A 12,416-nucleotide genomic window follows, 5' to 3' on the forward strand; every position below is an offset into this window, starting at 1 on the left:
TGGCTCACGCCTGTAATCCCAGCACTTTGGGAGGCCGAGGCAGGCGGATCACGAGGTCAGGAGATCGAGACCACCCTGGCTAACACGGTGAAACCCCGTCTCTACTAAAAATACAAAAAATTAGCCTGGCGTGGTGGCGGGCGCCTGTAGTTCCAGCTATTGGGAGGCTGAGGCAGGAGAATGGCGTGAACCCGGGAGGCAGAGCTTGCAGTGAGCCAAGATCACGCCACTGCACTCCAGCCTGGACGAGAGTGCGAGACTCCATCTCAAAAAAAAAAAAAGATGTGGAGGAAACTAAAAAGCATAATAAGTGAAAGAAGCCAACGTAAAAAGGCTACGTACTATATGATTCCAACTATATGGCATTATGGGAAAGGTAAAACTATGGAGAGAGTAAAAACAACAGTGGTTCCCAGGGGTTAGGGAGTAAAAAGAGATGAACAGGTGGAGTACAGAGGATTTTTAGGACAGTGAAACTATTCTGTATGACACTACAATGGTAGATACATGTCATTATGTATTTGTCCAAATTCGTAGAATGTACAACACCAAGAATAAATCCTATTGTAAACTCTGAATGTCGAGTGATGATGATGTAACAATGTAGGTCCGTTAATTCTAACTAATGTGCCACTATCTTATGGAATGTAAACAGTGGGGGAGGTTGTGCATGTGCAGAAGCAGAGGGTGTATGAAAAAACTGTACTCTGCTCGATTTCGCTGTGAACTTATAATTGCTCTAAAAAATAAAGTTTAGGCCAGGCGCGGTGGCTCACGCCTGTAATCCCAGCACTTTGAGAGGCTGAGGTGGGTGGATCACTTGAGGTGGGGAGTTCGAGACCAGCCTGACCAACATGGTGGAACCCTTTCTCTACCAAAAATACAAAAAATTAGCCGGGCATGGTGGCACACGGCTGTAGTCCCAGCTACTCGGGAGGCTGAGGCAGGAAAATCACTTGAAAGGGAGGCGGAGGTTGCAGTGAGCCGACATCGCACCACTGCACTCCAGCCTGGCAACAGAGCAAGTCTCCGTCTCAAAAATAAATAAAGTTTATTGGCCGGGCGCGGTGGCTCGCGCCTGTAATCCTAGCACTTTGGGAGGCCAAGGCGGGCAGATCACAAGGTCACGAGAGCGAGACCATCCTGGCCAACATGGTGAAACCCCGTCTCTACTAAAAAATACAAAAATTAGCTGGGCATGGTGGCACGCACCTGTAGTCCCAGCTGCTCGGGAGGCTGAGGCAGGAGAATCGCTTGAACCCAAGAGATAGAGGTTGCAGTGAACTGAGATTGTGCCACTGCACTCCAGCCTGGCAACAAAGCGAGACTCCGTCTCAAAAAAAAATAAAAAATAAATGTTTATTAATTTTTTAAAAAATTAACTTTGAATACTCAATTGTGTAAACATGTTTTCAAATAAATGGAGAGGCCCCAGGGCACTGCGACACCTTGATGATCCCCAGGGCCCTTCCCTGTCAGAAGCTTTGTCTCAGCTCCAGCACAGGTAACTCACCAGGCTGTTGGCCGACGGCTCGGTACGCAGATTTATGTCAGCAATCTTTTGGTTCACCTGGTGCATGGAGCCAATAAGGCATGCTGGGAGGTTAGTCTGCTAAGGAAACTCAGGGTGATGATTACACACACAACAGGATGGGGCTTGTCTGGTGAGAAGGGCAGCCCCTGTCTACACAGCCTCTCTCCTTAATTATTTTCTTTGCATTCACAGTTTTCACATTTCTTTCTTCCTTTTTTCTGAGACAGGGCCACGCTCTGTTGCCCATGCTGGAGTGCAGTGATGCAATCATGGGTCACTGCAGCAGACCTCCCGGGTTCAATCGATCCTCCCACCTCAGCCTCCCAAGTAGCTGGGACTACTCGCGCACACCACCACCCCTGGCCTATTTTTTAAATTTCTTGTAGAGATGCAGTTTTGCCATGTTTCCCAGGCTGATCTCAAACTCCTGGGCTCAAGTGATCCACTCACTTCAGCCTCCCAAAGTGCTCAGATCACAGGTATGAGCCACCGCACCTAGCCCATATTTCTTTATCTTGTTTTAAATGAGATACTTTGCAAATTATAAATGAGAGTTGACCATATTATAGACACCTTGGAACATATAAAAAGTGAAAAAGAGCCATCCATAATGCCACCACCCTAACAACTCTGTTAGGACTTGGGAATTTTCCTTCCAGTATTTCTTACATACATATTTTTGTCTGTATTTACAATCTGAGTGTACGCCTGTTTTACTACTCTGATTTCTCTTCCAGTCATTATTATTATTATTATTATTTTTTGAGATGGAGTCTCACTCGCCCGGCCACTCTTCCATTCATTATTATGAGCATTTTTCCCTTTGGCTAAAGGAGCTTCATGATAATCATTTTAAATGACATTATACTAATCCATGTAGAAGATACACCTTAATATACTTAACTGTTCCTTGGATATTGAAATTTTAAGTTATTTATACTTTTTGGCAATTATAAATAATGCTGGCTGGGCACGGTGGCTCACTCCTGTAATCCCAGCACTTTGGGAGGCTGAGGCGGGCAGATCACGATGTTAGGAGTTTGAGACCAGCCTGGCCAGCATAGTGAAACCCCGTCTCTACTAAAAATACAAAAAAAATTAGCTGGGCGTGGTGGCGGGTGCCTGTAATCCCAGCTACTTGGGAGGCTCAGGCAGGAGAATCGCTTGAACCAGGAGGTGGAAGTTGCAGTGAGCCAAGATCGTGCCATGGCACTCCAGCCCGTGCGATGGTGCGAGACTCCATCTCAAAAATAAATAAAATAAAATAAAACAAAACAAAACAATGCTGTGTGCCAGGCACGGTGGCTCACGCCTGTAATCTCAGCACTTTGGGAGGCTGAGGCAGGTGGATCACTTGAGGTCAGGAGTTCGAGACCAGCCTGGCCAACATGGTGAAATCCCGTCTCTACTAAAAATACAAAAATTAGCAGCGCATGGTGGCAGACGCCTATAGTCCCAGCTACTCGAGTGCTGAGGCAGGAGAATCTCTTGAACCCAGGAGGCGGACGTTGCAGTGAGCTGAGATTGTGCCACTGCACTCCAGCCTGAGTGACAAAAAAAAAAAAAAAAAAAGAAACAACAAAAAAAGAAAAATAAATAAATAATGCTGTGATGCATGTGTGATGTCCCATAGAGAGCTGTTTCCGTATTTTAGAGTATTTCTTTATGAGAGATTTTCAGGGGACAGATGACGGCGTCAAAGGGTATCTCAACCTTGTTTATCACTTAAAATCTGTTCAGTTCTATGGCCCCTCTTCCTACCCTCTCAGCTTTTATATTTCTTTCTGTCTTAGCCTCAATTGATCTAGGATATATCCTTTGTAAAACCCCCATAATCCTATCACCCCTCACTCCCTTCACATAAAGCAAGGTTCACTCTTACTTTCATTACCCTCAAGTGTTCTTACAAATTGGAGGATACTTGAAAAAGGAAGATACCAAGAAGGGACATGACAAATCACAGCAGGTAAAATGGACTTGTTAGGTGTGGGATTAAGAAGAAAGAGGGGACATTAGAAAGCAGCCCTGCAAAGTAAGACCCTGAAACAAATTCTGATGGGATCACACTTTGCCTCATCTTAAGAAGGGCTTCTGAGAGGCAAGGAAGGGGCAGAGTGGTACATGCAGCTGGGCTGGCAGGATGGCTTGAAGGTAAATGAGCTCCACAGGAGATGGAAAGACCTGGGGTTATTTATAGTCCGAGAGGGTTATTTGCTGGACAAGTAAGGTCCTCCAGAGATGGAGTTCTGTGACCCTGGAATACAACTCAGGGTCAGAAGTGAGATGAGGATGAACGAAGACAGGGCCAGGGCAGTAAGATGCTGGTAGAGCCTGGATGATGCCAGAAGGAGCAGATTTGGGGCCAGGGAGAAGGGCTGGCAGGTGAGAAGAGGCAAGGTCAACTTGATTAAAAAAAAAAAAAAAAGGCTGGGTGCAGTGGCTCATGCCTGTAATCCCAAGCACTTTGGGAGGCTGAGGCAGGCGGATCACCTGAGGTCAGGAGTTCGAGACCAACCTGACCAACGTGGAGAAACCCTGTCTCTTCTAAAAATACAAAATTAGCCAGACGTGGTGGCACATGCCTGTAATCCCAGCTACCTGGGAGGCTGAGGCAGGAGAACTGCTTGAACCTGGGAGGTGGAGGTTGCAGTGAGCCGAGATCGTGCCACTGCACTCCAGCCCGGGCGACAGAGTGAGACTCTGTCTCAGAAACAAACAAGAAAACCCAAACAAACAAACAAAATATTTAAAGAACTCTTAAAAACTCGACAGTAAGAAAATACACAATCTGATTTAAAAATGGGCTAAAGGTTGGGTGCGGTGGCTCACGCCTGTAATCCCAGCACTTTGGGAGGCTGAGGTGGGTGGACCACCTGAGGTCAGGAGGTCGAGACCAGCCTGACAAACATGGTGAAACCCCGTCTCTACTAAAAATACAAAAATTAGCCAGACGTGGTGGTGGGTGCCTGTAATCTCGGCTACTTGGGGGCTGAGGCAGAAGAATCCCTTGAACCTGGGAGGCACAGGTTGCAGTGAGCAGAGTCTACGCCACTGCACTCCAGCCTGAGCAACAGAGTGAGACTCTGTCTCAAAAAAAAAAAAAGAAAGAAAAAGCTGGGTTTCATGCTCATCTGTCTGAGGGTGGACGGTTGCACCACAACTTCTTAGTTGCTATCAATAACATCTATAATTCTTTGGGAGATAGAAGGGAAAGAAAGCAACCACTTTTTAAAATTAGCTTTTAAAATCTTCCCCATTCTTTCAACAAATACTTCCAGAGCTTCTTCCTTTGGGGCTCTTTCTGATTATGTTAGTAAAAAATACTGGAGTCAAGCAGTCCTTCACAGTCTCAAATTCTTTTAGAGGATAGGTAGAGTTTAAGTAATTGAAAAAATGTATCTGGCCAGATGCGGTGGCTCATGCCTGTAATCCCAGCACTTTGGGAGGTCAAGGCGGGCGGATCACCTGAGGTCAGGAGTTCAAGACCAGCCTGGCCAACATGGTGAAACCCCATCTCTACTAAAAATACAAAAAATTAGCTGGACATGGTGACAGGCGCCTGTAATCCCAGCTACTCGGGAGGCTGAGGCAGGAGAATCACTTGCTTGGGAAGTGGAGGTTGCAGTGAACTAAGACTGCACCACCGCACTCCAGCCTGGGCAACAGAGTGAGACTCTGTCTCAATATGGCTGGGCGAAGTGGCTCATGACTGTAATCCCAGCACTTAGGGAGGCCGAGGCAGGTGGATCACTTGAGGTCCGGGGTTCAAGACCAGCCTGGCCAACATGGTGAAACCCCATCTCTACTAAAAATATAAAATATTAGCCAGGTGTGGTGGCAGGCACCTGTAATTTCAGCTACTCAGGAGGCTGAGGCAGGAGAACTGCTTGAACCTGGGAGGTAGAGGTTGCAGTGAGCTGGGACTGTGCCACTGCACTCCAGACTGGGTAACAGTGTGAAACTCCAACTCAAAAAAAAAAAAAAAGAAAGAAAAGAAAAGAAAAAATGAATGTATAAGGGACAAGCTAATAAGTAATGTGCATTATAGACCTGAGCACTGATTAGATCTCTGTGGCATGACTCAAGTTAGGTGTATTTGGTCTGATTGTAGGTGACACCACCAGAAGGATACAGGGTGGACTGTTCTCTAACTCCTTCCTCACAGTCTTCACCATTGTATTCCGTGCGACAAGCGAGACAGCCAGGTGCTCATCCACTGGTATCACAGGTAGGGTGGTGAGGTTGATGACCTCCATCTTCCTGAAGTGATTCATTGTCCAATTTCTTGTAAATGGACAAACAAAAAGCTTCCACTTTTAAGAGCCTCTCATTTCCCACTCCAATCTTGTCCTTTGTTTAATCAGCCTCCTGGAAATCATAAACAGCATAGAGCCAGCTCAGAAAACACAAGAAGAAAAGCCCAACCACGTTCCCCAGCTACACAGGGTTGATGGCAAAGCACATGTCCCATGCCTGCATGGGGAATGAAAGGGTTCCGTCTGAGAAGCCTATTCTTAAATGAGGATTTCAAGATATATGGACTTCTTCTTCCAATGTCTGATGCCTGACTCTCCCTCTGCCCCTCCCCCATGATGAAAATTGTTCTAGTTTTAAAAATAAGGAAACTAGAATGCGGAAAAGGCCAGGGCTCCAGACTACTCCAGACCACTCAGCAAGTCAGTTCCCAAACGAGAAATGAAATCAGATCTCTTTGTTTCTCCGAGTCCCAACTCTAAAAGAGATTTGGATTAGGTGACCCTAAGGCTCTCTCCAGCTTTCCGATGCTGTGATTCTAGAATACAGGGTCCATCTCCTCAGCGCGAGGCTCCTGATCAACCTGAAGCTTTCTGCTCCCTCTCAGAAAACTGGCCCCAACTCTACTCTTCCTCCTTGGCTCTGGAACACTCTGGTCTAACAGCTCTCCTGGGTCCTTGCTTGTTGGCCAGGAGCCCATTACTTCCATCTGTGGGCCCTGTATGTCCAGAGTCTAGTGTGATAGGCCTCGTTATAATACAGCAAAAGACTTAGATCCTGCCCTCTAGAAGCTCATACATAACGGAAAGACAGAGAAAACGTTGAGTTTGGTGGGAACATGAACTCAAATGCCCTTTCACCATACTCTCCTTCCCTCTCCTCCGGTTCAGGCCTTTGCTCCATCTTCTCCACAGACATGCATCTTACACGCCAGACCCGCAGAACTTCTTCCTGCTCCCTGACCACACAATGCTCTTCCTACCTCTATGCCTTTCCAGATGTGGTTCCCTCTGTTGGACTACGCCCAGGTGACACATCTGTGGAAACCTTCTCAAATAATTCCAAGCCATTAGCACCATGCCTCCTCTGCAAAGCCCAAGGTTCTGCATTCATCTATCACAGGACTCACAACAGTGAACTGGAATGATTTGCTTCTACTGCTTTCTCCACTGGGCAAATTATGGATTAACTGTGATTCCTTTTAGACTTACCACGGTTTTTTGTTTGTTTGTTTTGAGACAGCGTCTTGCTCTGTCGCCCAGACTGGAGTGCAGTGGCGCGATCTTGGCTCACTCACTGCAGCCTTGACATCCTGGATTCAAGCCTCCCGTGTAGCTGCGACTACAGGTACCTGCCACCCACAACTGCCTAATTTTTGTATTTTTAGTAGAGATGGGGTTTCGCCATTTTGGCCAGGCTGGTCTCGAACTCCTGACCTCAGGTGATCCACCCACCTTGGCCTCTCAAAGTGCTGGGATTACAGGCGTGAACCACCACTCCCAGCCCCTTCTGAATATTTCATACCATTTTAGGTATTCTCTGAAACACGGTAAGTTTTTACTGCCATTACTTGGGGAGGATAAAAGGAGAGGGAAGAAAACTAGCTTCCTTAAATATCTACCCTGTGGCAAGCAATATGCTATGTGCTGGGGGCAGGGCAGAAGAGTGGAAGAGTAAGAAACCTTCTGCTCTCATGGAGCACACATTCTGGCAGTCAAGATTCAAATGCCCTGTTTAAAGTTAACATATTTGGGCTGGGCGCGGTGGCTCACGCCTGTAATCCCAGCACTTTGGGAGGCCGAGGCAGGCGAATCATGAGGTCAAGAGTTCGAGACCAGCCTGGCCAACGTGGTGAAACGCCATCTCTACTAAAAATACAAAAATTAGCCGGGCATGGTGGCGGGCCCCTGTAATCCCAGCTACTAGGGAGGCTGAGGCAGGAGAATTGCTTCAACCTGGGAGGTGGAGGTTGCAGTGAGCTGAGATCATGCCACTGCACTCCAGCCTGAAAGACAGAGTGAGACCCTGTCTCAAAATAAATAAATAAATAAAGTTAACATATTTGATGCTTCTCAGAAGAGGCGATATGAAAAAAAGAAAAATTAAAATAACAAAAAAGTTAATATATTTGAGCATATAAAAACAACGCTGACTTTAGGCTGGGCGCAGTGGCTCACACCTGTAATCCCAGCACTTTGGGAGGCTGAGGCAGGCAGATCATGAGGTCAGGAGATCGAGACCATCTGGCTAACACGGTGAAACCCCGTTTCTACTAAAAAATACAAAAAATTAGCCGGGCATGGTGGCGGGCACCTACAGTCCCAGCTACTTGGGAGACAGAGGTAGGAGAATGGCGTGAACCCAGGAGGCGGAGCTTGCAGCGAGCCGAGATCACGCCACTGCACTCCAGCCTGGGCGACAGAGCGAGACTCCATCTCAAGAAAAAAAAAAAAGGTCGGGCGTGGTGGCTTACGCCTGTAATCCCAGCACTTTGGGAAGCTGAGGCAGGTGGATCACGAGGTCAGGAGATCGAGACCATTCTGGCTAACATGGTGAAACCCCGTCTCTACTAAAAATTAGCCTGGCGTGGTGGCGGGCGCCTGTAGTCCCAGCTACCAGGGAGGCTGAGGCAGGAGAATGGCGTGAACCTGGGAGGCGGGGCTTGCAGTGAGCTGAGATCACACCACTTCACTCCAGCCTGGGCGACAGAGCAAGACTCCGTCTCAAAAAAAAAAAAAAATGCAGACTTTAGCATCTGACAGACTTTTTAGTATAACCCTTAGTCATACAATCAGGGGTCCCCAACCCCAGGGCCATGGATGGGTGTAGGTCTGTGGCCTGTTAGGAACCAGGCCGCACAGCAGGAAGTGAGTGGCAGGTGAGTGAGAGAAGCTTGTCTGTATTTACAGCCACTCCTCATTCCTCACATGACTGCCTGAGCTCTGCCTTCTGTCAGATGAGCTTCAACATTATATTCTCATAGGAGTGCAAACCCTATTATGAACTATGCATGCAAGGGACCTAGGGTGTGTGCTCCTTATGAGAATCTAATGCCTGATGATCCGTCACTGTCTCTCAGCACTCCCAGATAGACTGTCTAGTTCCAGGAAAACAAGCTCAGGGCTCCCACTGATTCTACATTATGGTGAGTTGTAGAATTATTTTATGTTACAATGTAATAACAGTAGAAATAAAGTGCACAATGAATGTAATGCTTTTTTTTTTTTTTTTGAGACGGAGTTTCACTCTTGTTGCCCAGGCTGGAATGCAATGGCACAATCTTGGCTCAGTGCAAACTCCGCCTCCTGGGTTCAAGTGATTCTCCTGCCTCAGCCTCTCAAGTAGCTGGGATTACAGGTGCACGCCACCATGCCTGGCTAATTTTTGTATTTTTAGTAGAGATGGGGTTTCACCACATTGGTCAGGCTGGTCTCAAACTCCTGACCTCGTGATCTGCCTGTCTCAGCCTCCCAAAGTGCTGGGATTACAGGCATGAGCCACCGCACCCGGCCTGTAATGCTCTTGAATCATCCCAAAACCATCCCCCCGATCCCAGGTCTGTGTAAAAATTGTCTTCCATGAAACTGGTTCCTGAAGCCAAAAAGGTTGGGGACTGTGGATGAAATGACTATTTACTGAGTACCTACCATAAGCCAGCAGCATGCTCATACTCGGGACAGGAAAGTGAACTAAACCAGACTTGGTCCCTGCCCTCAAGGGGCTTACATCTACTGAAGGAGACAGGACAATGAGACAATTACGTAAATCATAATTATGAGTTATAACTGTCATCACTACTTCAAAGGGAACAACACTGTAAGATGACATAATAGTGTGTTTTGACCATACAAGGAGATCAAGGTGCTAAAGGAGGAGCACAAGTTAATTAGATAAAGGGGAGCAGGGCCGGGCGCGGTGGCTCACGCCTGTAATCCCACCACTTTGGGAGGCCAAGGCAGGCGGATGACGAGGTCAGGAGATCGAGACCATCCTGGCTAACACGGTGAAACCCCGTCTCCACTAAAAATACAAAAAACTAGCCGGGTGTGATGGCGGGCGCCTGTTGTCCCAGCTACTCTGGAGGCTGAGGCAGGAGAATTGCTTGAACCCAGGAGGCGGAGCTTGCAGTGAGCCGGATCGCGCCACTGCACTCCAGCCTGGGCAACAAGAGCAAAACTCGGTCTCAAAAAAAAAAGAAAAAATGGGGAGCGGAAATAATATGCCATCCAAAATATACCATCCAAGCAGCGGGAAGTGAGGCTGGCCATGCTGGCCATCAAAATAGCACTAGCTACATGTGATAATTAAGTCCTTGGAATTTGGTTAATGTGACTGAATAAGTAAAATTCTAAGGCTGAATGCAATGGCTCATACCTGTAATCCCAATACTTTGGGAGGTGGGGATGATGTCACTGCACTCCAGCCTGGGTGACAGAATGAGACCCTGTCTCAAAAAAATAAACAAAAGGCTGGGCGCGGTGGCTCACGCCTGTAATCCCAGCACTTTGGGAGGCCAAGGCAGGCGGATCACGAGGTCAGGAGATCGAGACCATCCTGGCTAACATGGTGAAACCCCATCTCTACTAAAAATACCAAGAAAAAAAAAAATTAGCTGGGCTTGGTGGCGGGCGCCTGTAATCCCAGCTACTAGAGAGGCTGAGGCAGGACAATGGCATGAACCCAGGAGGCGGAGCTTGCAGTGAGCTGAGATTGTGCCACTGCACACTCCAGCCTAGGCGACGGTGCGAGACTCCATCTAAAATAAATAAATAAATAAATAAATATCAAAAAAAAAATTAGCCTGGCATGGTGGCGGGCGCCTGTAGTCCCAGCTACTAGAGAGGCTGAGGCAGGACAATGGCATGAACCCAGGAGGCGGAGCTTGCAGTGAGCTGAGATTGTGCCACTGCACACTCCAGCCTAGGCGACAGTGCGAGACTCCATCTAAAATAAATAAATAAATAAATAAATACCAAAAAAAAAAAAATTAGCCTGGCATGGTGGCGGGCGCCTGTAGTCCCACCTACTTGGGAGGTGGAGGCAGGAGAATGGCGTGAACCCAGGAGGTGGAGGTTGCAGTGAGCCAAGATCGTGCCACTGCACTCCAGCCTGGGAGACAGAGCGCTGTCTCGAAAAAAAAAAAAAGTAAAATTTTTTTAAAGTAAAGCAATAAAAGAATGGCTACTCCATAGATAGAACAGCCAAGAGTAAAATTTTAATTTTAATTAATTCAAATTTTGGCCAGGCGCAGTGGCCCGCACCTGTAATACCAGCACTTTGGGAGGCCCAGTCAAGCAGATCACCTGAGGTCAGGAGTTCGAGACCAGCCTGGCCAACATGGTGAAACGCCATCTCTACTAAAAATACAAAAAATTAGCCGGGCGTGGTGGTGGGTGCCTGTAATTCCAGCTACTCGGGAGGTTAAGACAGCAGAATCGCTTGAACCCGGGAGGCCGAGATCACGCCACTGCAACCCCAGCCTGGGCAACAGAGTGAGACTCTGTCTTAAAAAAAAAAAAAAAAATTAAATTTTTAAATGGAAGCAGTGCAAATTTAGAAATACTGATTATATCTTGAAATAGTAATGTTTTGGACATATGGAGTTTAAAACATTACTCAAATTAATTTCACTTGGCTTTTTTTCTTTTTTACTTTTTAAAAAATGTGGCTACTAGAAAATTCCAAATCACATACGTGGCCTGCTTTATGTTTCTACTGCACAATGCTGAGCCAGATTGTGAAGATTTTAGTTCTAGGACATGGAAGTCTCCCCTCTTTTAATGCAGGGTGGTGTAGTTGGAAGAGAACTGCGCTTGGAGTCAAAGACCCCTGGGTCCTGCCCCTCACTGGATGGACGCCCTGATACACCCACTAGGCAGCCGGTAAACTCCTTGAACGGCCTAGTTTCTGCACTTATCAGACGGAACCAATAACACACGCTTTTAGGACTCTAGGAGATGTGGAGTTGATTCTCCAGTAGTTCTCTGTCCCTTCCTCACAATGCGACCTTTAAGTAGTCCCTGGGCCTCAGCTTCCCTTGCTTGTAGAAGCCGCCATAAGGGCACGGGGAGGGGGCAGGCTGCCAGAGGTGGGTCATGGTGCGTCTGTCCGTCCGTCTTACCTGAAAGCATCGGCGGAATTTGACGAACCCGGGGCCGGTCCCGCCACGGGTCCCTCAGGGGACCCCGCAAAGTTCTGGGTCGGCCCCCGACAGCCGGTGCCCCCAAACTCACAGCAAGGGGTGCCCTTTGCCTTGTGCTGGGGGAGGAGGAGGGGAGTTGGAGAGAGGCCCATTTTGCTACTCTGAGTCCAGGCGTTCTCTAGGCAACGCCGGCGCGGTCTCCACTTTCCCGTTTCGCTTAACAATGGAACCTTCGTGAGCCGCCGCGTTGTCCGCGAGATGCCGTTTCCATGGTGACAGCCGGGCCGGGGGCCCAGACCAATGTGTCAGTGGGGAGGGTGAGTGCAGGTCCTGGTCCTAGAGGCATGAAAAGGACCCCAGAAGACACTGCCTTTGTATAATCCGTTTACCATCCCGAGGTGATTCACGGAGTTTCTGGGGATTGGCGCAGGCTGGCGCTGGGAACCCCCGCGCCGGTTACCCCTTTCCTCGGTGGTAGAGGCCGGG

General features: G+C 47.9%; 1 protein-coding gene across 1 annotated transcript in view; it reads right to left on the reverse strand.

Moving 5' to 3' along the window:
* FAM227A (family with sequence similarity 227 member A) overlaps positions 1-12,416 on the reverse strand; it is a 78,349-nt gene extending 65,933 nt beyond the window's left edge. The window contains exons 1-3 of the mRNA XM_034949048.3: positions 11,910-12,416; positions 5,667-5,902; positions 1,514-1,596 (exon numbers count right to left, since the gene is read on the reverse strand). Coding sequence (XP_034804939.1) covers positions 1,514-1,596; positions 5,667-5,808 — 225 coding nt within the window. The 5' untranslated portion in view covers positions 5,809-5,902; positions 11,910-12,416. The remainder of the gene's footprint in view (positions 1-1,513; positions 1,597-5,666; positions 5,903-11,909) is intronic.

The sequence above is a fragment of the Pan paniscus genome, chromosome 23 (genome assembly GCF_029289425.2).
Source record: "Pan paniscus chromosome 23, NHGRI_mPanPan1-v2.0_pri, whole genome shotgun sequence".
In the NCBI taxonomy this organism is placed as follows: Eukaryota; Metazoa; Chordata; class Mammalia; order Primates; family Hominidae; genus Pan; species Pan paniscus.